Here is a 26332-nt window from a genome sequence, read left to right as displayed (position 1 = left end):
TAATATATACAAAGTGAAATAATATTAAACTTTGTGTTTAGATTTATTTCGATGGTCGATGGTTCGCCTGGGATACGAAATTTCTAACGCTAACCCCCTAAATATACATTGTTTTCTTGTTCCAACCAGTGCTATTCGGTTGGGGTATGAAGAACCAAGTATGTTCTACAGCTGTGTATCAAAAATAGTAGCGTGTGTGGGTAGTCTGTATCATAATTATCGGAACAGCAACAGCTGATTAAAATACTTTGTGATGTTAAAGAAACATACATTAAAGATTTAATTAATATTGATAAGTATATTAGTTTGGCATAAAAATTATAAGTTAAGGCACTCTCTGGTCTAAAAGCATACTAGTTGTCACTTTTCTTTTATACTGTTTGTGAATGTAATACTTTTATGCATGTAGGTAACATTTAGTTTATATATTGCATTGTATTACTACCTAACATCAAAACCAAAAGCGTGTAATTGATGAATATAATAATTGAATTCTCTTGTGCGTTTATACATACTGTGTATATATGTTGTGCTGACAAGCTTACAGCGTAAAGCAATAAAATAATTGAATTGAAACACATATACATTTAAAACAGGAGATGATTATTTTGTCGTGCATTGATTATACTCTCCGTATGGATGAAAATTTGGATCCTAGCTAAAATAATACAAAGGTGAATGAATACATATACACAATCCATTGGATGCATATGTAAGCTGCACATTTTTCTACCCCAGCCCTTGAATTCTCCTTAATTTGCATCAGTTTACTTTTAACTAAATGTTGTTTATTCGTACTATAGATTACACATCAATTTTCTTTTTTCAGATCCTTCATATCCTGCTTCTGCATAATAATAATGTTAGAATAAGTTGTATTGGGAAAAGAAAATTATAAATTTGACGCAATCAAACGGACGCTCTCTCTCTCTCTCTCTCTCTCTGTCTCCGTTTCTGTCTCTGTCTCTCGCTGTATCTGTCTCTCTGTCTGTCTGTCAGTCTCTCTCTCTCTCTCTCTCTCTCTCTCTCTCTCTCTCTCTCTCTCTCTCTCTCTGTGTGTGTGTGTGTGTGTGTGTCCATCTTTGTATTTATCTGTGTGTGTCTCTGTGAATATATAGTTTTGATAACGTTTTTTTTTCATGAAAATTTTCATTATTCAAGGAGAACTTTCCTTTGTTAGAAACGATGACAGTTTGGCTAACAACTTTCAGTTCTTTTTGCAATACAGGTCTGTCTGTCTGTTTCTCTCTCTCCCTCACTGTTTCTCTGTATGTCTCATTATATCTGTATCTCTGTCTCTGTTTCTCTCTGCTTATCTGTCTGTTTTTCTCTCTGCTTGTCTGTCTGTCTGTCTGTCTGTCTCTCTCTCTCTCTCTCTATGTGTCTGTGTGTCCATCTTTGTATTTATCTGTGTGTGTCTCTATGAATATATAGTTTTGAAAACAAGGGTTTTTTTTCCTTGAAAAGGTTCATTATTCAAGGAGACTTTCAGTTCTTTTCAAAACATACGTTTATTTTTCAGTGAATTCATGCATTTATAATAATATTTTGTGTTGACTTCAGGAGGAAGTACCTGTACATGCTTATAATTTATGTAAAAAATAAACCGGTTTTGATACACAATGTTCCTTATCGAAATATTATTAGCACATTTATGAATTAACTTAAATAGTTCCTATTGTCATGCATAAGGGATAGTTCATGTTCAGTTACTACGATTTAACATTTCCTGACACTTCTAGTGTCTCACATGGTATATGTTTAATCTATGGGATCGTTCAATTAGTTGTGCAGCAATTTATTCAAATACATCAAATCTTATTCAAAATTCTGTAATATTATTACACTGTATATATTTAAAATGTTCATATTTATGGGATTATTAGCAAATGTACATAGAAGTTTAGAAAGAAATATATATATATACCTAATATTGCCGGTAACCATAACAAAAGAAGAATAAGAATAAGAAAGGCAAGTGTGGGTATATATATATATATATATATATATATATATATATATATATATATATGCATTCAAGACCGCATATGAGCACATAGTCAGGCGGCAAACTAAAGTACAGTGTAAGCGGTAAATCGGTTAATGGACAGTACCTGTACACAATAATTGTAGAATTAACTTCCACAACCATCGGCTGAATGATCACATGTGTTTTATGTGTATTGTTCACTTTCTCGTGGTGGGTGGGGGATGGGGTAGGGTGGGGAGGGAGTGTCAATGGGAAATCACTTTTGACGGATACTAGTTTAAGTGTATTTCAGCTTAAGTAGTTGTTGATTAAACCCACTGTTTTTAATCAGCTGCTACGGCTTTTACAACACATTCATGCAGGTTACTTTCTCTTACACATATCTACACTTAGATTATAATGTAACAGTCGTGGCGTAATGGGGGGGGGGGGGGGGGGGGGGGGGAAGGAACTGGTTGGAACGGCAAAAAGCCCAATTGATGTGTTCACCGAGGAGGTTCTATCCTGTTACCCAAGTCCCCTAGGCGAACGTTCAACCGATTAAGCTAGATCCCGCCCCGATCATGATAGATAATATCACACGATGGGTTACGAAAAACAGCAAGGATATTTTATATGCACTTTTCCATAGTCAGGATAGTACATACCAAGGCTTTTAGTATACCAGTTTTAGGGTACTGGTTGGAATGACAAAAACCCCAATTTGTGTGTCGACAGAAGTTCGACCCTGCGACACAAGCACCTCAAGCGAGCGGTCTGGAGTAATGGATGAACGGAAAAACTTAATAGGTTCACTTACAGAATCAACCTTAAGACATATTCGTACCCCTGACGAACTCCCAACCACTGAAAAAAAATCTAAACAAAAAGTTTAAAATTATTTCAATTTGTATATATTTAACATCTATGTCGTATTCTGACGTTTTAAGCCTTTATTACAGAATGGGCATTTTTTTTTATTACAAAATGGGTACCTATTTCTTATTACAAAATGGGTCCGATTTTATTATAAAATGGGTACCTACGTTTATTACAGAATGGGTCGTTTTTTATTACAAAATGGGTACTTATTACAAAATGGGTCGTTTTTTATTACAAAATGGGTACATATTACAAAATTGGTCGTTTATTACAAAATGGGCCTCAACAAACGTCCGTTACTGTTCATTAAAGGCCATATTAACGCTAATTAAAAGTCTGCACACATGCCCGTTTTCTCTCTTTTTTCATGATAAGACAATTTTTGGGGTTGTCTTTCACAAAACTAAGTACACGAAAGCTGATTTTTCAGACCTCTTGAGAGGAATTCTCACTGGTTTTGGGTAACGATACATTATTGTTAATATGGCCTGGAAGTAATGTCTATGTAGGTGATTGAAGTTTACAGAAAATATATTTCCAAGGTATAGTTCTATATAGTTGGGATCTTTTTTAAAATAGTTTCTCTGTATGTGGTGTGCGTGTGTGACTGTGTGTGTTAAGTTTTGTTGGAGGCACTGGGCCGACAAGAATACGGGTAGACGTAAAACAAATGAGTAGAAATGAGAACAGAGAAGACTTGGACTACGACAGCCATCTCCGATACGACGCCAGCTATGTCTACTAATTGTGGCATGACCCCGACCACGTCAGCAATATCTGAGACGACCCCGACCACATCAGCCATACTTGATATGACCCCCAACCACGTCAGCCATTCTTGACATGACCCCCAAAAATGTTAGCCATTCTTGAGATGACCCCAAACACGTCAGCCATTCTTGACATGACCCCAACCACATCAGCAATACTTGATATGACCCCAACCACATCAGCAATACTTGACACGACCCCGACCACGTCAACCACACTTGAGACGACCCCGACCACATCAGCCATACTTGATATGACCCCCAACCACGTCAGCCATTCTTGACATGACCCCCAAAAACGTTAGCCATTCTTGACATGACCCCAAACACGTCAGCCATTCTTGACATGACCCCAACCACATCAGCAATACTTGACACGACCCCGACCACGTCAACCAAACTTAAGACGACCCTGACCACGTCAGCCATACTTTATATGACCCCAACCACATCAGCCATACTTGATATGACCCCCAACCACATTAGCTATTCTTGACATGGCCCCAACACGTCAGCCATTCTTGACATGACTTTGACATCGTCAGCCATACTTGACATGACCCCAACCACGTCAGCCATACTTGACATGGCCCCAACACGTCAGCCATACTTGACATGACCTCAACCACGTCAGCCATTATTGACATGACACCAACCACGTCAGCCATTCTTGACATGACCCCAACCATGTCAGCCATACTTGGCATGACTTTGACATCGTCAGCCATACCTGACATGACCCTAACCACGTCAGCCATTCTTGACATGACACTGACATCGTCAGCCATACCTGACATGACCCCAACCACGTCAGCCATTCTTGACATGACTTTGACATCGTCAGCCATTCTTGACATGACCCTAACACATCAGCCATAATTGACATGGCCCCAACCACGTCAGCCATTCTTGACATGACCCAACCACGTCAGCCATTCTTGACAATAACTGATATACCGCGGGCCTCGTCTACTAATTGTAACATGACCCGGACTACGTCAACTAACTCTAGCATGACTCCGACCACATCAACCGACTTGAATATGATGAATCCAACCACACCATCCAACTTTGACACGACCCTAGCCATATTATTCAACTGCAAAATCGACTCTAGCTAAGTCATGCAACCCCGATTTGATGCATACAACGTCAACCTACTATGACATGATTCAAGCCACGTCAACATTCCTTGATATGACACCATACCAGGCACCGACGCCATATAACCGTAAATAAAATGTGTTGAGTTCGTCGTTAAATAAAACATTTCCTTCCATGCCAGGCACATTATCTCATTCCGTAACTAAGTCAGCTACAGTTCACGTGTTCTTCACACGAAATGGATCCATCCAGACCAAACAGCAAGAATACTAATCAAACGTAACAGGACTCCAGTTGATTCAACTAGCGGTGATATATCCATCGATATTGGCATTTACTGCCTAGAGAACTTTCAACAACTCCAACTCTGAAGAAGTCTGAACTGAATGCACACGCTGTCACCTCTGTCAAATACTTGTGACTTTTGCAAATAAAACAGCACACGAATAAAGTGTTTTGCAGATGATCCGTCACAAGGAATAAACCGCTGCCAGGAGATCAGTCACCCGGAATAAACCACCGCTATGACGTCACACCACTAACACTACCTTAAGGTTTTCTTACTATCAGCCACTATAGTTTTTCAACACGACATAGCTTACATTCGTCTTAAATTACTTAATGAATTGGGCCCTAATTTAGAGTGACCCAACATTCCCCACGGAGTGACCTAACCTTCCCCACGGAGTGACCCAACATTCCCCACGGAGTGACCCAACATTCCCCACGGAGTGACCCAACATTCCCCACAGAGTGACCCAACATTCCCCACGGAGTGACCCAACCTTCCCCACAGAGTGACCTAACATTCCCCACGGAGTGACCTAACCTACCCCCACAGAGTGACCTAACCTACCCCACAGAGTGACCTAACCTACCCCACGGAGTGACCTAACATTCCCCACGGAGTGACCTAACCTACCCCACAGAGTGACCCAACATTCCCCATGGAGTGACGTAACCTTCCCCACGGAGTGACCCAACCTACCCCACAGAGTGACCCAACATTCCCCACGGAGTGACCTAACCTTCCCCACGGAGTGACCCAACCTACCCCACAGAGTGACCCAACATTCCCCACGGAGTGACCCAACCTACCCCACAGAGTGACCCAACATTCCCCACGGAGTGACCCAACCTTCCCCACGGAGTGACCCAACCTACCCCACAGAGTGACCCAACATTACCCACAGAGTGACCCAACATTCCCCACGGAGTGACCTAACCTTCCCCACGGAGTGACCCAACATTCCCCACGGAGTGACCTAACCTTCCCCACGGAGTGACCCAACATTCCCCACGGAGTGACCTAACCTACTCCGTGGTCACTTAGTTGTTTTCTTTCAACGATTTTCACAAAGAAAAGTTCCAGTTGTATGTTTGTTTTAAGTTTTATTTGTTTCAGTAAAGATTAAAGTTTTGCTTGATGTTGACTTCAAAGCGTTTTAATTGATACAATTTGATTCAGATGGAAAAAATTACTTTTGAACTCAACCTGCCCCAATTTCAAAACATTGGATTGACCAAAAAAATGCATTTGTTATAGAGATATTCATATTCTAAGCGAGAAAATGTAAGTAAATAATAATTTTACTAATGTAAAAATGTTTTATTTACAAAGTCTTTTAAAATGGCTACAAAATGAGGATAGTCGTAAAATTGTCCTGACAACCTAATAGAACATCTGTTTGAATCAGTAATATCCCAGACGTAATATAATGAGGTGGGGATACCTTTAAGTGTAGGTGCTTTTAATGCCCATCGTCCAGAAAATAACATTTAACAATTTACATAACAGATCATACATGCAAAGAAGATCGTCTGAATAGTTTGTTTTGTTTAACAACACTACTTGAGCACATTGATTAATTAATCACCAGCTATTGGATGTAAAAACATTGGTAATTCTAACAGGTACTCGTCAGGAGAAACTAGCTAAATTTTCCCATTAGTAGCAAGATACTCGTATCTTTAATATGCACTTTCCCAAAGACCAGACAAAACATATCAATGACTTGTGTGCCAGTGGTGGGGAATTGTTTAGAATGGACACAATCCCAATGGATCCGCCGATTAGACTCCATACTAAGAAACCTCAAGCGAGAGCTCTACCAACTAAGCTAGATTCAGCCTTGAAGATCTACCAAGTCCCATATAAAATACTTTCATATCAACCCTTACAGGTACACCAACTAAGCTAGATTCAGCCTTGAAGATCTACCAAGTCCCATATAAAATACTTTCATATCAACCCTTACAGGTACACCAACTATTTTGCAGGGTCAAAGTTGAAAATTCACCCAACTTTTCATTCCACAGTTAATACTACCAGTCCTGTCATTGGTGGTGAATGTGACAGGGTTTGTCGTCATAAAATGTCGTTTCATCTGGTCACCTGCCCACTTACACAAAAATAGAAGCCTATACGCCTATGCACACTTTCCCAGTAATATTACCCAACAGTAGTCAAGGATAACTCGATAAACATAATTATTAACTTACGAAAAGTGATCATGACGATAGAGTGGTGGTTTTGTGTGTGTTTTTTGTTTTGTTTTATGCGAACAAAATGACACCAGTGATTGCATAGCTATACATGTACACACGTTTTTATTATCCATATGGTTCAACATAAAAGAGTTAATAATAATCATACGAAGCACACGTGTAATAACAAGTGTAATGACGTAATTTTGAGAAGCGACGTCATAACATGACGTTGCTTCTCCAGTCCTAGCTCAGACTGTGCATTTGAAATATAACGTCATTTCGTCGTCTCGTTCTAGATGTGGCTGAAACATTTTGAGTTGGGTCTTGTTATTCATAAAGACATAACAATAATAATATGGATAATAAAGAAATTATTACACTCGCGTGTGTATTGTACTGATTTTACAAAACTCATGTCGGGATTCATGTATTACCCCCGCTCTCACTCGGGCAATACAAAAATCCTGACACTCATTTCGTAAAATCAGTACGACATACAAGCTCGTATAATAATCTCTATATAAACAATAAAATTAATAAAATAACGTACCCCGCCAATAAATTAAAAAATCCTCTCCTAATAAATAAATTCTAAATCCCTAAAATAATTAAACAATAAAGAAAGAAAAACAAACATACAAGAAACATGACGTGTAATTTCAACATTTATTCATGAAACAAATAAAAGAAACAACAAGTTTTTGTCTCGTTTAATTCCAAAATGTGTAACCAAAATAAGTTTTTCCTGCCAAATGCAAAACATTTGACCAAACAAGATTTACTTCTCAAAGACAAACACAGACCACAGACAAGGATCCTTACATCTAGTATTGCTAACAATGATGCTGAACAAATGGTTTAGTGTATGTCAACCTTTAGCTGCAATGAAATATTATGGAGTGTAGCAAACTAACACAATGCATGTTTCAAAATGCTCACTGCAACCAGGAGAAATTCATGTATAAAGAACCCTACACATTTATATGGAATATATCAGAAACTTAAACCAAATTGTACGTTAAGTTTTAAATAACCTTGACCTTCCAGTGGGGCCGAGTGTTTGCACCAAATGTGAAAGCCATCCGTTAAACAGCTGTTAAATGCAATCAGAAAACATTTAAAACAAACTTGAAACAAAATTCTAAATAACCGTGACCTTGTCCTGAGGGTCACATTCATGAGGGTGGGAATGTGCATCACTTTATGAACAGCCATGCCAAACATTGAAGCCATTCATTAAACAATTCAACAGTTTACAGCAATTAGAGAAACTATAACCATACTTAACATCCATTTGGCAATCATGTCCACTTCTGAGAATATGTAGTCATCAATGGCAATATACATGCAGATGAATTTCAAAAATCAGCTTTCCATTGTATTCATACACAATGCTTTCCAAACCAGTTCTTTTTTTCCCTTACTTATTTTCATGCTTATATCCAATTAATATTCAAGTATGCTGTCCTGGGCACATGCCATCAGCTACCTGAGCTATCTGTCCAAGGCAGCGGGTTAGTAGTTAGTTGTTAATGATTAGTAAGAGAGATGTCAGTGTGGTGGTTTTATGCCTACCTTTGATTCAATAAAACTTGCTCTGGGTGGGCATGCTACCGACTGATTGGTCTATAAGTTAATGTTTACAGACATGTAGATTGACTTATTTGAAAGTACTGTCTACAAGTTAATGGTTTACAGACATGTAGATTGACTTATTTGAAAGTATTGTCTACAAGTTAATGGTTTACAGACATGTAGATTGACTTATTTGAAAGTATTGTCTACAAGTTAATGGTTTACAGACATGTAGATTGACTTATTTGAAAGTACTGTCTACAAGTTAATGGTTTACAGACATGTAGATTGACTTATTTGAAAGTATTGTCTACAAGTTAATGGTTTACAGACATGTAGATTGACTTATTTGAAAGTATTGTCTACAAGTTAATGGTTTACAGACATGTAGATCGACTTATTTGAAAGTACTGTCTACAAGTGAATGGTTTACAGACATGTAGATTGACTTATTTGAAAGTAACATGCTAAAATGGACAGATGATATTCCTATACACCACATCTGATGGTAACTGTTTTTGCAAACGAAAAAGTTAATTAAATGGATCTATACTTGAATTTGAAGAAAAATAATGCTAATAACTGATAAATCCATTGAATGCCATTTAGATCAAGAGTATCATCCCAAATTTATGTACCATAACAGTCAATCCAACAGAAGAGCGAGGATGATCTTGTGAAAACAGAACACAGATGGTATGCAATTACAAATAAAATACATTTTCAAAATGCTGAATAAATTATTCAGTTACGTTATGGGTTTTTTCCTTTCTAAATTCTATTTGGCAACGGTGTTTTCTAAATGTGTGAATAAGTAATAAACAAAACACTGGACGAGGTATATCTATGAACAATTAAAACTAAATAATAAACCTGAGTACAGTTGTCAGAACACAATAGTTTATAATTAAAAACTAAAAATTCCTCCCAACACTATCACCTGAGTCTGGAAGGCAATGCACAGTATCTAATACATTATGCAAATATACCTGTACCCGAACTAAGATGGAAAATGTTATCCATACAACATGATTTTATTAATAATCAAATTAAAAACCAACTAATTAAATGCTGAATTGAAGAGTTTGATGGTGACAGCAGCTACATTGTATTTGCTTTCTTACATCATCTGAAAATGGCCATCATGAATGAAGCCAACCAATAAAAGGGAGATAACCAAATAAAATGAAACACTTCATCTAAAAACTCAATGACTTATAATCTTATAAAACGTAACTAAAAAGATAACATGTAGATGTAACAAACAAAATAATGACTTCAATGAACAAATTTCATCCATTATACATATCTCTTCTATTTCTTCGATTTCATCAATAACTTTATGTGGTGTAAAATAACGAATAAAAGAATAAGCGGCCTGTTTATTTCAATAAAAGTACATGATAACATAGTTAATGTTGACTGCATATCGTCAGGACTAAAACTAATATTGAAAATGTAAGATTTGAAAAACAAAACAAAAAACACAATAATAATAAATGATGGAAAATGTAAGTTGCCAAGATGGCAAAAGAAGATGACAAATTAGCCAGTTGCCAGCTAAAAATTAAACAAAATGATGGGAATTGTTTTCTAATTTTATAACAAACTCCTGTGAAAACGCCCGAGGCTGGTTTGTAGTTGTAATAAGGAGCAACTCATCTTTACGCCCCCCACCCACCCCACAAATTTTAAAATAATTTGTTACAATTAGTCTCGAATTAGGGTTCTATAAAACCAACATAATGTTTATATTTCATAATCCAATGTTGCTATGTTTTTTGCCTTTGAAAAATTTTACATTTTGAATATTCTGTTTAAAATTTCCTCCACAAGGGTCCTTTTGGTAATGCTTTTGAAAGAAATATAGCACAGAAGACAGAATGAGGGAATTATGGGACTAATGGTTTCCTAATAAGGATATGTAAAGAAAACAATAATATATACTAGTAACTGACTTTGTATAACTAGATGTATTTCTGGTAGCCAATAAGCATCCCAAAATTGTATACAAGGGTTAGGGCTACTGTGTGCTTTGTAGCAACCTCATGCAACAGCAATAACAACTGAACATTGGGCGATGTGTTTTCAATAGAGTTCACTATATTTATAATTTAATGTTCAATTTACATAAAGCTGATAATTTAAAACATTCATGTAAGCAACACAAACCTGTGTTTAAAATTCAAATCAAAATCTCTTTAGGAAGTCCTTATTTATCACCAAATTCATTTACTTGAAGGGTAACCCTATACCTTACCCAACTTATGAAGAAATGTTTTACTTTTAATAACAAAAATAAAACTTACTTGTCTTTATCTTTTAAAGGTACTATTCTAGCCCAATAAGGCCTCACCATGTCTGTCTTACTAATTCTAGCCCAATAAGGCCTCACCATGTCTGTCTTACTAATTCTAGCCCAATAAGGCCTCACCATGTCTGTCTTACTAATTCTAGCCCAATAAGGCCTCACCATGTCTGTCTTACTAATTCTAGCCCAATAAGGCCTCACCATGTCTGTCTTACTAATTCTATAAAAAAGTATTACAGACAAATGAACAGAGCATCTAGCTTTTAAGGCCTCACCAGTATTTTACTTTCTCAAAATTCAATGTCTGTCTTACTAATTCTAGCCCAATAAACCATGTGTCTACTAACTGTAAAGAAGGCCTCACCATGGTGCCAGTCAGACAAATGAACTCTAGCTTTTGGGTAGAGTATTTGCTTTATCAAAATTCAATATTTAGAATAAACTTGTCTATAACTGTAAAGACCTGGTGCCAGTCACATGTACTCTATTTTATGTTCAGCATAACTGTCGGAGTACTCAAACATATTTTGCCTGTCTGGATATTTAACTTTCAAATTTAATTGTTTTCCTGTTTTGAACATGTGGCTTAAACATCCATCTGGATATTCTAATGTTTATCACTATTTCAGGGATTGAACGTAACAAGTTTATTACCTATGACAATTTTGAAGTCTTTGCCATAGGTAAAAAGCTTACCTACAGCAATTTTGAGCTTGCCTACATCAATTTTAAACCAGTAGCTTTTGTAACAAATTAACACAAAATTACAACCAAAAGTTATGCTTGCAACAAACAGCAATAGTTTTTATTGAGCACTGACGTTTCTTTGGGTTTTTTTGTCTACACATAATTATATCTTAGAAAAATGTTTGGATATTTAATTTTCTCTGCTATTGTTTGTTTTTCTTTTAATCATGTGATTTGATCAGCTTATAACAAATATTCTGTCTTTACTTTCTAACATTTAAACAAGATTTTGTTTTCTTGTCTGGCTGTTTCCACCCTGTTGTCTGTTTTGGCTGTTCCAGTCAGAGTGTTGTTTTAATGAGAACATATTCAACCATATTGTGTTAGTCAATCACTTAATTTGATTACTTCAGGAAACATTTTGTTCAGTATCATGTCGCAATTCACCAACACAAGTTTCAGGAATCACTACACAATTTTGTAACATTAAACAGTAGCTGCTAATAAATTTTTGATTGACTAGAAATATTGCTAATCAAGATTTTGAAAACAAAATGTTCCTTACAGTTTACAACACATATTCTGCTTTATGTTCTAACATTAAAAATGAGTTTCGTTTTCTTTTCTGAATAATTCCATACTGTTGTCTATTTTCCTGTTATTGTCAATCACTTTTAATTGGTTTGATCATTTTAAATAACAAATATTCAATCTTTGTGTTTTAACATTTAAGTTTTTTGTCCCCCCCCCCCCTCCCCGTATGGATATTTCCATGTTTTACTCAGGGTGTTGTTTTGATGAGTGTGTCGAGTTCCTCCCTCTGTCTCCGCGTCATGGCGAAGTGCAGTGCCCACAGCACCACGTCATGGGTGAACGCCGCCCGGTCTTCCTCCCTCAGGTCCCCGCTCTGACTACACAGCTTCAACAACAGCCACGCACTGTCCAGGGGGTTCGGGAAAGGCACCTGAATTATCAAACAGTTAAACATTGGTTTTCTTTAAACTAGAGCACATGGATTCATTAATCATTGGTTACTGGGATGTCAAACAGTTCTTAATTCTGACACATAGACTTTTGAGGAAACCTGCTACAATTTTTCATTAATAGCAAGGATCTTATATATATATTTTCTACAGACATGACAGTGCATACCGTAGCCTTTGGTATATCCCAGTCATGGCTAGGATGTAAAAATCCCCAACAACAAACAATGGGTGTGCGGAGATGGTTCAATCCTGTGACCCAAGCACCTCAGGCGAGCACTCTACCCACTGAGCTAGATCCCTCGCCAAATCATCAAACCATAAAAACACAAAGAATTAATGGTTACTTTGCCAAGTACCTGTACACTGAGAGGAATTGATCCTACGACCTATACCACCTCAGGCAAGATTTATCACAATATGCTGCTGACAAATATAGTCAAAACGGAATGGATGTATTGGCATTCAGCCATTATTAAGATTTAAATTTTGAACCCATAACATTGTTTTCCCCCAAAAGTCTTGAAATAAATGAAAGTTTAAAAAACAACATTAATAATTACCATAAAGTTGTATTTATTAGTTAAATCTTCCTTTTGATACAGCTAAATGGGTTTAAAAGTTCATAGTTTAAAAACAAAGTTAAAATCAGTACCAAACCGCTGGCTTATCAATGAAACCAAACCACTCTAATTCCAAGGCTACAAACCTGTGGGCAGTTAATGAAACCAAACCACTCTGGATTCCAAGGCTACAAACCTGTGGGTAGTCAATGAAATCAAACCACTGTAATTCAAAGGCTACAAACCTGTGGGCAGTCAATGAAACCAAACCACTGTAATTCCAAGGCTACAAACCTATGGGCAGTCAATGAAACCAAACCACTGTAATTCCAAGGCTACAAACCTGTGGGCAGTCAATGAAACCAAACCACTCTAGATTCCAAGGCTACAAACTTGTGGGCAGTCAATGAAACCAAACCACATGAGCTTCCATGGCTACAAACCTGTGGGCCGTCAATGAAACCAAACCACATGAGCTTCCATGGCTACAAACCTGTGGGCAGTCAATGAAACCAAACCACTGTAATTCCAAGGCTACAAACCTGTGGGCAGTCAATGAAACCAAACCACTGTAATTCCAAGGCTACAAACCTGTGGGCAGTCAATGAAACCAAACCACATGAGCTTCCATGGCTACAAACCTATGGGCAGTCAATGAAACCAAACCACTGTAATTCCAAGGCTACAAACCTGTGGGCAGTCAATGAAACCAAACCACTCTAGATTCCAAGGCTACAAACTTGTGGGCAGTCAATGAAACCAAACCACATGAGCTTCCATGGCTACAAACCTGTGGGCCGTCAATGAAACCAAACCACATGAGCTTCCATGGCTACAAACCTGTGGGCAGTCAATGAAACCAAACCACATGAGCTTCCATGGCTACAAACCTGTGGGGCGGTCAATGAAACCAAACCACATGAGCTTCCATGGCTACAAACCTGTGGGCGGTCAATGAAACCAAACCACATGAGCTTCCATGGCTACAAACCTGTGGGCAGTCAATGAAACCAAACCACATGAGCTTCCATGGCTACAAACCTGTGGGCCGTCAATGAAACCAAACCACATGAGCTTCCATGGCTACAAACCTGTGGGCAGTCAATGAAACCAAACCACATGAGCTTCCATGGCTACAAACCTGTGGGGCGGTCAATGAAACCAAACCACATGAGCTTCCATGGCTACAAACCTGTGGGGCGGTCAATGAAACCAAACCACATGAGCTTCCATGGCTACAAACCTGTGGGCGGTCAATGAAACCAAACCACATGAGCTTCCATGGCTACAAACCTGTGGGCGGTCAATGAAACCAAACCACATGAGCTTCCATGGCTACAAACCTGTGGGCGGTCAATGAAACCAAACCACATGAGCTTCCATGGCTACAAACCTGTGGGCAGTCAATGAAACCAAACCACATGAGCTTCCATGGCTACAAACCTGTGGGCAGTCAATGAAACCAAACCACATGAGCTTCCATGGCTACAAACCTGTGGGCGGTCAATGAAACCAAACCACATGAGCTTCCATGGCTACAAACCTGTGGGCGGTCAATGAAACCAAACCACATGAGCTTCCATGGCTACAAACCTGTGGGCGGTCAATGAAACCAAACCACATGAGCTTCCATGGCTACAAACCTGTGGGCAGTCAATGAAACCAAACCACATCAGCTTCCATGGCTACAAACCTGGGAACAATCAATAAAGTTAGTTTGTTTTGTTTCACGACACCACTAGAGCACATTGATTTATTAATTATCAGCTATTGGATGTCAAAGATTTGGTAATTTTGTCATTAAGTCAGAATGGAAACCCGCTAAATTTTTCCATTAGTAGCAAGGGATCTTTTATAGGCTACATCCCACAGATAGGATAGCACATACCACAGCCTTTGATATACATGTACCAGTCGTGGTGCACTGACTGGAACGATAAATAGCCCAATGGGCCCACTGACAGGGATTGATACCAAACTGAGAAGCACTTTACCACTGGGCTACATCCCACCCCTACCATCAATAAAATCAACCCACTAGTTTCCCTGGCTACCAACCTGTGAGCAGTCTGGTATTCGTTTGAGTTCGTGCGTCACGTACTCCTGTTCGTCGCGGAGCAGCCCCATGGTGACGTAGGACGTGAAGTACTTCTCATCAACCGGCAGCCCGTACCACTCATCGGGCACGTTGATGTACCTCACTGCACTGCCCCCCAGCACACACGAGCCCCCGTCGTGTATGCTGCTGCTGCTGCTGTAGTAGTCCACCGTCTCGCATGGCCTGCGCGGCTGATCCTCCCACAACACCTTGCGCGACTTGGGACACGGCTCGGCACTGGCCAGCGCGATCATCTCCACCTCCGACAGACCGAGGCTGCTCTTCCTGTGGCAGAACGGAACTGCTCCTTCGGAGAATCGCCGGAAGTTAGTCAGGGATGTGTTTACTGGAACTCTGCTGCTGTTCAGCATCACGTTGTTATTGGTGTGGGATTTTAAGACACTGTCGTCGTCGGTTTGGTTTGGCACTTTGTTGGTGTCGGTACGAGCATTATGACTTGTGATGCTGCTCTGATTAGAAGGTATGTCTGTTGATGGTGGGCTGGTGCTTCCTCCCTGGTTGAGATCTACCGGTGTGTCTGAAGACACAGACTGAGGAGTTCCCTTCGTGTTATCTGTCAGCAAGTGTTTTGATATGGCTTTGTGGATGTAGCCAAGAGTCTCCGTTAAGGACGACTTCTTGGCCTGGATGTCCCATAACAGACCTTTAGCTAAATCCTTCAGTTTAGGAAGCGTTACCTTGGTTTCGTTCATAATGGTCGGTTCACTGTCATGGCTCATTGGCACTATTTTGTCACGGCTCACTTCTGCAAACATTATTTTGGTTTTGTCACAGTTCACTTCTGCACTAAACATCTCGGTTTTCTCATGGCTTATTCCCACACACAACTTTGTCTGGTCATGGGCTTGAATACAGGCACTTGCATCACCCCCACTAGAAACATGATGTTTAGCTGTTTGTTTAACACCATCCTGTAGTGAACAGTCAGCCTTTCCATCCAAGTCTTCATCTATCGACTTAAAAGCCTTATCACTAGTCAAGTTTGTTCCTGAATCTGAACTAGAATCACAAACACCAACATCTTTAGTAGACTCGGATTGTTTACCTTTAGCTTGAAAATCTGACTCTGCTACACTCGCATCCAACTTTGATTGGTCACCAACACAACTATCTGATTTTGATTGGTCAACAACACATACATCAGCCTTTGATTGGCTAACAGCACAAGCAACAGAATTCAAATCCTTGGCAGCAGATACATCAGAAGCAGCAGCCTTCCCACCAGCACTACAGCTGGTGATTTGCGTAACGTCCAACCGGGTATCTGTATGCCGATCACAATCACTAGAAATCTGGCAGTCCACTCTTTCTGGAAGGTGATTCGTCATGGTGGTGGTGGTGTTGTTGCATCTCTCCTGCAGACAGTGGAGGACCGAGAGGTAGTAGTAGCCGCGCAGACAGTCGAGTTCCCGGCACCGCAGACCTGTGTTGGAGATCTTACCATCGTCCTTGATGTCCGACAGATAGCGCTTCACCGGCTGAGCGCTGCCGTCAACGTTGCGGTTACTCTCCATGCTGATGATCACACGCATTGCCGTCACCTCTTGCTGCAGTTTGAGCAGGTACTTCGGACCTGAAGGAACAACAGTTAATACTGACACATCATAGTTGAGGTGTGAGTCACTTTTAAACTCAATGGAAATCAACAAAATCTTGACTGATACTTCACAAAGTCACAGATGAAAATGATGTTTGAGAATAAATTTAAAAACTTGGCAGGGTTTGAAAATCAGGGGATTATTGTCGTCACAGAAACAAGCACAGGATCAGTTACAGGACAAAAGAAAGAAATGTTTTATTTAATGATGAACTCAACACATTTTATTTACGGTTATATGGCGTCAGACATATGGTTAAGGACCACACAGATTTGGAGAGGAAACCCGCTGTTGCCACTACATGGGCTACTCTTTCCGATTAGCAGCAAGGAATTTTTATTTGCGCTTCCCACAGGCAGGATAGCACAAACCATAGCCTTTGTTGAACCAGTTATGGATCACTGGTCGGTGCAAGTGGTTTACACCTACCCATTGAGTCTTGCGGTTTGGAGTCAGTATGTGGATTAAAAATCCCATGCCTCGACTGGGATCCGAACCCAGTACCTACCAGCCTGTAGACCGATGGCCTAACCACGATGCCACCGAGGCCGGTCAGTTAAAGGACAATGTCAAATCTGGCATTCCAGAAAAATGTTAAGTTTTAAAAAAATTATCATTGATAATTAATATGTACAGTGTTTTAACAAGAAACCAGTGGATATTATCCAAACTTACAAATGTATTTATTAGATGTGTATTATTAATTTTGTTAGTATTTCAGATCTGTACATTACATGGCTTTGTAAATGATTGAACAAGGGGAGATAACTCAAAAGTATTATTCTGGAAAAGCTAACCACATGGTGTTTGTATAATCTACAAATGTAGTGCAGTGTTAGTTTGTTTGTAGAATGTAAAAATAATGTTGTCAGGGAATACCATATCTGATAATGTCACTTTATATACTGGTATTTTGTCTTATTGAACACTATTATTTATGAACACCCCCCACCCCCCAATTTTTTAAAATTAAAATCAAAATAAAATATGAACTTTAATGTTATTGTTAGTAAGTATGTTTCAAATTTAATTACAAGGATTGTCTGTTATTTCTTTAACATTATGAATTTAAAAAATAATCCGCAATCTTATGGGTGAACGGCTTAGCCGATTCGCATAGTTTGCAGATGATTTCTTTTGTTAATTCCCAAAAGAAAAAGAACATAAACGAAGTAACAGCTAATTCTTAAGTGACCGAAGACCGAAGGTTTAACGTGAAACGGGTGTACCCACCAGGAGGAAGAATGAGCTGACAGATGGCCTGCATCAGACTGAAGTGACCACAGTTGTGAAGAGAGGCCACGATATGGAGCAGGTGTGTGATGGCTGTCGACGTCTCCCCTAGCAACAGGGCTACCAAGCATAGGGTCAGGTCCATGCAAACTTGAGTCATCAGCTGAAACCAGGGAAAAACCATGATTATAGTCTTCTAAATGTCAACATTTTAAACATTTCTGTTAAAATAAATATTAATTAATAAATATTTGTCTGTATATACTGACCTAAAAAATATAAGGGAACACTTTGTATTGTAGATAAATTTCAGTCATAACAGTTGTTGTAATGTCTGCATAAATATTAAGCATGTACTGAATGTCTCTAAGGTGAGACTGAATGTCTGTAACACTTCCTCACACTATGGATAAGGCATTTGGTGCAATCACTTTTTCCTGTTAGTGTTGCTGTGATCAATTTTTTTTTTTGACTGTATATAAAATATCTATTCAGCAGTAAATGCTGCAAAATTAAGTGCTAAGAAAATTGAACAGATCATATCCATGCCCACTCCAATATATACCGGTCCTACTCCACTCAGTTAGACATATACCCGATATATGTTATGATAAACAATGTGTGCACATCTTACCTTTGTGCAACAAGTGATCGAGGTGACTATGTGATTTGGATGTTCCATACATACAGTAATACATGTCTACAATTAGACATCCATCAGAAATTATAAATGCAATTGCTTTATTTAACAATTTAATTTTTCCAAATATTTCTGGTCAAAGCAGACTTTATATATTTTACACGACTGTAATTATCAGGTAATATAACAGACATAGAATCAGATGGTTTCTTCTGTATGAATACACACTGACCATTCCACAGTTGTAAAGGCTTCATTCTTCATAACTCTGAGAGTACACAATTTCCATTTTTCATTTACCAACACTTATTACCCTTCAGTGAGTTATTTACTATATTTAATAATTATATTCCGTTTATGTTTTAGTGACAAAATTAACTGAAGCATTTTCCAAAACTAATGTGCATTTTGTTTGGACTTGTCATAATTAAGCTTACATATAAGCCTATTTGTTTCTGTTTTCTAAATATCTGCACACAATTCATCAGGTGTCCTATTAATATTGAATGTTTTGGGGTTTGGAAAACATCCAATTTCTCTAGTTATTTTTGATACATGTTTTCCATTTTGTCTGTAAACATGACCGAAAATGAAGTCGGACTGAAATTCAGCTAATAAAAATCTTTTACCAGAATAAACCTTGGAAGTTATTTCAACATCCAACAGTAATTAAAGAACCCTTACAAGGTCAGTCTAACTGTTCCCATTCGAGTGTCAATAAAATTGGCACCTAATTACACAGCTAACTACTTTGGTCATAATCAGCAATATCGATTTAATGGCCTTCTTATACCTAATTTGTTTCTTTTCTCTATTTATGCCAATATAACATATTTATTTTCTTGTTAATTGTGTAACATGCATGGCAAAAACATTTAGTAAATAAATTACATTTTTACGTTTCTGCAAATCAAAAGACCATATATACATGTATGACACAAAATAAAACATGAGGCTTACATTAATTAAGAAAAAAACATTCAAGACCCAAAAGAAATAAATACACAGTTCTGTGGATTGATACAAATACACAACTTCACATACGTTGTTTTCGTTTCCTATTTATTGCACGAGTTTATTTTGTGCAAGAATATATACCATGAGACAGCATAGCTGTCAAGTGGTATGTTCTTTCGCAAAATAAACGAGTTCTGTATTTATTACATACCTTCTTTTATATTTTACAATTTTTTTTTTTTAATTTAACGTCATAACAGCAGTTAATCTGTGATCAAAACTCCTTTTATGTATTTACTTAACGTTAAGAATCATACTTTGCATCAGCCTTGTATAATGTTTCGAATACGATGTGACGTCATTTGTAAATCATATATGACGTCAGTAAATAAAAGGCGCTAAATGCAGTAAAAAGAAAAAGGGAATTCCCCACTTAAAAGTTCTGTTTCATATTGCACATATGTGCGATACAAAATAAATGTATCACAGTTTCAAAATGTCTTTATCACTATAGTAAAATTGAATAGGTATGTAATAAACACTATTATACCGGTTTCAATACAAAGTGACCTGCAAACAGAGAGAAAAGCAATGAGTGAACTTCAACTGGAGCTTCTTCAAAAGACAATCAATATGAAGCCCATACTTTACTTTAAATAAAATTTCCAAAATTACGACTTACAATAGGACTTCGACTGCTCAAATTATGTGAACAGAGAAAGCAATGTTAATAATGAAAAAAAGCCAATAAAGGAATGTTTAACAAAGTAAATATAGTTTGTGTTGTTTAAGGATACCACTAGAGCACACTATCAGCTATTGTATGTGAAACATTCAGTAATTCTGACATATGAAATCTGCTACATTTTCCTGTTATCTTTTCTATAAACTGTCCTACAGACAGGAAAACCCATACAAAAGCTCAGGATACACCAGTGAGATGGGAGAAAACCCATACAAAAGCTCAGGATACACCAGTGAGATGGGAGAAAACCCATACAAAAGCTCAGGAAACACCAGTGAGATGGGAGAAAACCCATACAAAAGCTCAGGATACACCAGTGAGATGGGAGAAAACCCATACAAAAGCTCAGGATACACCAGTGAGACGGGAGAAAACCCATACAAAAGCTCAGGATACACCAGTGAGACGGGAGAAAACCCATACAAAAGCTCAGGATACACCAGTGAGACGGGAGAAAACCCATACAAAAGCTCAGGATACACCAGTGAGACGGGAGAAAACCCATACAAAAGCTCAGGATACACCAGTGAGACGGGAGAAAACCCATACAAAAGCTCAGGATACACCAGTGAGACGAGAGAAAACCCATACAAAAGCTCAGGATACACCAGTGAGATGGGAGAAAACCCATACAAAAGCTCAGGATACACCAGTGAGATGGGAGAAAAGACCCAATCAGAAAATGGGTCCACCAAGGGGATATGTTCCTTCGACCCAAGCACCTAAGGCGAGCACGCTCCTCACTGAGCTAGATCCACATCAGCATGTTTAATGAAACATCCCCGTATATTAAACTAGGGCTGACTACTGTGCATGGGGATATGTTCCTTCGACCCAAGCACCTAAGGCGAGCACGCTCCTCACTGAGCTAGATCCACATCAGCATGTTTAATGAAACATCCCCGTATATTAAACTAGGGCTGACTACTGTGCATGGGGATATGTTCCTTCGACCCAAGCACCTAAGGCGAGCATGCTCCTCACTGAGCTAGATCCACATCAGCATGTTTAATGAAACATCCCCGTATATTAAACTAGGGCTGACTACTGTGCATGGGGATATGTTCCTTCGACCCAAGCACCTAAGGCGAGCACGCTCCTCACTGAGCTAGATCCACATCAGCATGTTTAATGAAACATCCCCGTTTATTAAACTAGGGCCGACTACTGTGCATGGGGGAACATAAAAACAAGAGATGAAACCTGCTTCCTTGATCAAGGTAAGAAAACTAAGTGATAAAATTTCATAGGTATAATTATCCATTATTTCTCTCATAAGACAACAGAAACTGTGTGTGTGTGGGAGAGTTTTTTGGGGTTGGGGGTGGAGGGGCTTGTGCACCCCACTTGAGAATAAAAATGTACTCTTTTTTTTGTAAGTCCTACTCCATATAAAGATAAAAATACAGCATGTGCCCCCCTCCCCCACTAGACTGTGCCTCCATCCTAGAGAACATGCATGCTCTCCCCCACTAGACTGTGCCTCCATCCTAGAGGACATGCATGCCCACCCCCACTAGACTGTGCCTCCATCCTAGAGGACATGCATCCCCACCCCCACTATGCTGTGCCTCCATCCTAGAGAACATGCATCCCCACCCCCACTAGACTGTGCCTCCATCCCAGAGAACATGCATCCCCTCCCCAACTAGACTGTGCCTCCATCCCAGAGAACATGCATCCCCACCCCCACTAGACTGTGCATGCATCCCCACCCCCAGGTATGATTTGAAAGCTCCTCTACCTGCTGTGGGTCTACGTGGCTCTGTCGCGCTGACTGCAGCTGGGAGAGGGTGTGGTACGTCAGGCCCAGACTCTCGGTGTCCATGGCAACATCCAGACTGCCGTACCATATCCTCAACACGTGGTGAGGAAACGAGTGCTTCCCTTTAAGGAACAGTTTCCATGGTAACACTGGATCCAAATCAGAGTCGTCTAGAATGAAGTCTGAAAGATAGTTCAGTTTTAATTAACAGAATTAATTGTTGGTCATTTCATTTGAGTTTCATGATGTTATGAACAGAAATTTCTAGTAATAACTTCATAATCAAAATGTTTTCATAAAGGGATTAATCATCCTGACTTTGCTGTCAATATAACATCTTTTCAGGTAATAAACTTAAGTAGGACATAGTTGAAAACACTCTCATTTAAATTCTCAGCCTTAAGAATTAAAAAAAAAAGGTTACAAATTAAATACAAGAAAAGGAAAAAAAAGATGGATATTACTTAGCTCTTTGTAGTTTGTAACAATTTTTAAAAAAGGCCTTGAGCATTTAATTTTGTTTAGACTTATCAACCACAAAATAATATATCAAATACATTTTATTTAGTACATATCAGTGTTTGTATATGCTGTGTGAGTACCTGGTATGATGGCCTTCCCATCAGGTAAGTCTCCCCAGTCTGTGTAACACGCCGGGTCCACCTCCTGGAACATCCCCAGGGTCAGCCCCTCAACCTCCCTCATCATCAGTTCGTGCATACTCACAAATGGAATCAGTACCTGCAGGTGAAACAAAACAAACATACAGAAAACGTGAAACCAAGCTTAATCCATGATCACAGTGAACACACATACATAAAACGTGAAACCAAGCTTAATCCATGAAAACAGTGAACACACATACATAAAACGTGAAACCAAGCTTAATCCATGATCACAGTGAACACACATACATAAAACGTGAAACCAAGCTTAATCCATGATCACAGTGAACACACATACATAAAACGTGAAACCAAGCTTAATCCATGAAAACACAAACAAAAAACAAAACAAGATTTCTGTGGAATTAAATGTCCTGTCTACCATATATGTTTCCAGTGCACTGTGATGAACATCCACAGGTGCTACTACAAACCAAGTTTCATTGATCTAGAACTTAATGGAAAATGTTATGCCATCACTGTCCGGAATGTCACATCTTGCATTTTACAATGCCACCACCCCCCCCCCCCCCCCCCAAAAAAAAACCCTCCACAAAAAACATGTATCCTTCATCATCATTGATGCATACTGACAAATGGAATCAAAAGCTGAAAGCCGAAAAACCCCAACAAAACCAAAACGCGTTTTTAATTAACTAATGATCATAGTGAAAACATACCAAAAAAAAAGCTTTTTTTTTATAGAATGAAAAGATGTGTACTTGGGAAAGTAGGATCAGTAACTCAAATAAAAGAAACTTTTGATGTTTGACCACCACCACCACTAGAGCACATTCATTAAATTAATAATTAATCATCAGTTGTTGAATGTCACACATTTGATCATTCTGACACACATCTGTAGTCTTCTGAGGAAACCTGCTACATTTTCCCCTTAGCAGCAAGGGACCTTTTATATGTACTTTCCAACAGACAAGGTAGCACATACCAACACCTGTGATATACCAGTCATGGCATATAAGCTGAGAATATACCAAAGCCTTTGATATACCAGCTGTGGCACACAGGCCGAGATAAGAAGAAAAACTCTCACTGGGTCTGCAGGTAAATATGATTTAATCTGGTGGTTTACCTTTAGCACTTCGTTTTCCCTCAAGAACCTGTACGCCTCTTTCCACTCGTTTTTCACCATGTGCTGATGCACAACCTTCTGAGCGTAATGGAATCCCTGCTGTTTCTCATTGGCCAGCAGCGTCATGTGAGTGGCGGTCTTCAGGGTGGGCTGGTCGGAGCGGCGGGAGAGGAGCTTCGCGGCATCCAACACATTCTTCATGGCCAGGTAACTGTGGAGAAAACAGCTCATCATATACTGTTACTGTTCACTGCATATAATGTATAAGTAAGACAAACAAGATGAAATGAAAGTTGATGGGTGAGATATTAAATGAAGACCTGTTCACTGCATACAGTCAGACATATTAAGTTCAGGGTACTATTTAGTCCCAAGCATACATCCACTGACAGTTCACACACTGACACCATAATACTTTAAACTTCCACTCTGATAACAACAGGGCTCAAACTATACGACAGCACAGACGTCATTGAGATATAAATTGACGTAGGTAGAGATCATCACCGATGGCACTTTTGTGCTGTTGGTAAAGCTCCTCAAGAATGGCAAAAATGTATACACTTGGTGTACATAATATGTCAATATTTAACATTTTCACATTTGAAATATGTCTACATACAGCAAAATAATCTTTTTTAACAAATTGCTGTCAGTTGGCTGTTTTACCCATGGCAATTCATTACAAAATAATCTTTAACAAATTGCTGTCAGTGGGCTGTTTTACACATGGCAATTCATTACTAAATAATCTTTAACAAACTGCTGTCAGTGGGCTGTTTTACCCATGGCAATTCATTACAAAATAATCTTTAACAAACTGCTGTCAGTGGGCTGTTTTACCCATGGCAATTCATTACAAAATAATCTTTAACAAATTGCTGTCAGTGGGCTGTTTTACACATGGCAATTCATTACTAAATAATCTTTAACAAACTGCTGTCAGTGGGCTGTTTTACCCATGGCAATTCATTACAAAATAATCTTTAACAAACTGCTGTCAGTTGGCTGTTTTACACATGGCAATTCATTACTAAATAATCTTTAACAAACTGCTGTCAGTGGGCTGTTTTACACATGGCAATTCATTACTAAATAATCTTTAACAAACTGCTGTCAGTGGGCTGTTTTACACATGGCAATTCATTACTAAAAATTGCCGTGTGAGACCAATTCTTAAGTCTGAGCCCTGTAACAGAACTGTAGTGACATGTATGTAGGTAGAACAACGAAAAATAAATAAATAAATATGTGGTCAAAGTTTTTATTTCAAGCAAAAATATGTACCAAAAAATGTAAATTAATGAAAACCGGACGGAAAAATATTTAGTGGTTAGAAAGTTATAGCCCTTTGAAGTTTGGCGTGCTGTGAAATATGTCTGCCACATTTGAATCGCTTTTCTAAACTTGCCGGTTAAACTTAACTACTAATCACCATGTGCATATTTCACTTTAAAATTGATCTGAAACACGCCAAATATTATTCTGGAATATGTAATAGTGTTCTTGAAGCCACTGGAAAATGGTAATATATACCATTATAATGTTACAATGTAACCATTAACCCTAACGTCGTTATAAACGTAAAATCGGAAAATAAGCAATACAAAGCAACGTTGTTTTCACAACTGAATATATTTAGTTAGCCTATCAGGCCAATGCAACGATACCCCATTCATTTCCAACTTCTGTTATGCATAAATAGTGAAACAATGTTACATAAAAAAAAATAAAGGCAGTGCACATGGGCAATTGAATGAGCACGTGACGAAAGCTAGTGGCAGGGACTAGTCCATTGTAATACAATAGGGTAAAACAGTCTATTTAATGATAGTGAAAATATTTTGAAGAAAAATAAAGTTGGTGGTGGGGGAGATGGGGTGACGGGTCTTTTGGGGGTGGTGGTGGTGGGGTTTGTTTTGTGTTTTTTTGGTGGGGGAGTTCTTGATTTAAGTTGAGTAACAAAAAATACATTTGAAAAAAAAAAAAAAGGCTGAAAAATACCCCCCCCAACAACTCGTTTTTTTTCGAAATATTTTCACCATCATTAATCACATTTGTATTATCATCATTTTTAAAAAAAAGGGTGAGTGACGTGTCTTCTTTTTTGAGGGTGGTGGTTTGGTGGGGGAGGTGTTGATAATAATAATAATAATAATAATAATGCAAATGTGATTATTGCA

At 38.5% G+C, this 26332-nt stretch overlaps 1 protein-coding gene across 1 annotated transcript in view; it reads right to left on the bottom strand.

Annotated features, from left to right (window-relative positions):
• Positions 1-11501: 11501 nt before the first annotated feature.
• Positions 11502-26332, bottom strand: part of LOC121374827 (gem-associated protein 5-like) — a 174101-nt gene continuing 159270 nt past the window's right edge. The window contains exons 22-27 of the mRNA XM_041501938.1: positions 24150-24360; positions 22994-23132; positions 22371-22573; positions 18285-18447; positions 15393-17026; positions 11502-12752 (exon numbers count right to left, since the gene is read on the bottom strand). Of these exons, the coding sequence (XP_041357872.1) occupies positions 12570-12752; positions 15393-17026; positions 18285-18447; positions 22371-22573; positions 22994-23132; positions 24150-24360 (2533 nt within the window). The 3' untranslated portion in view covers positions 11502-12569. The remainder of the gene's footprint in view (positions 12753-15392; positions 17027-18284; positions 18448-22370; positions 22574-22993; positions 23133-24149; positions 24361-26332) is intronic.

This window comes from Gigantopelta aegis, chromosome 6 (assembly GCF_016097555.1).
Source record: "Gigantopelta aegis isolate Gae_Host chromosome 6, Gae_host_genome, whole genome shotgun sequence".
NCBI lineage: Eukaryota > Metazoa > Mollusca > Gastropoda > Neomphalida > Peltospiridae > Gigantopelta > Gigantopelta aegis.
This window is presented reverse-complemented; position numbering and strand designations above follow the sequence as displayed.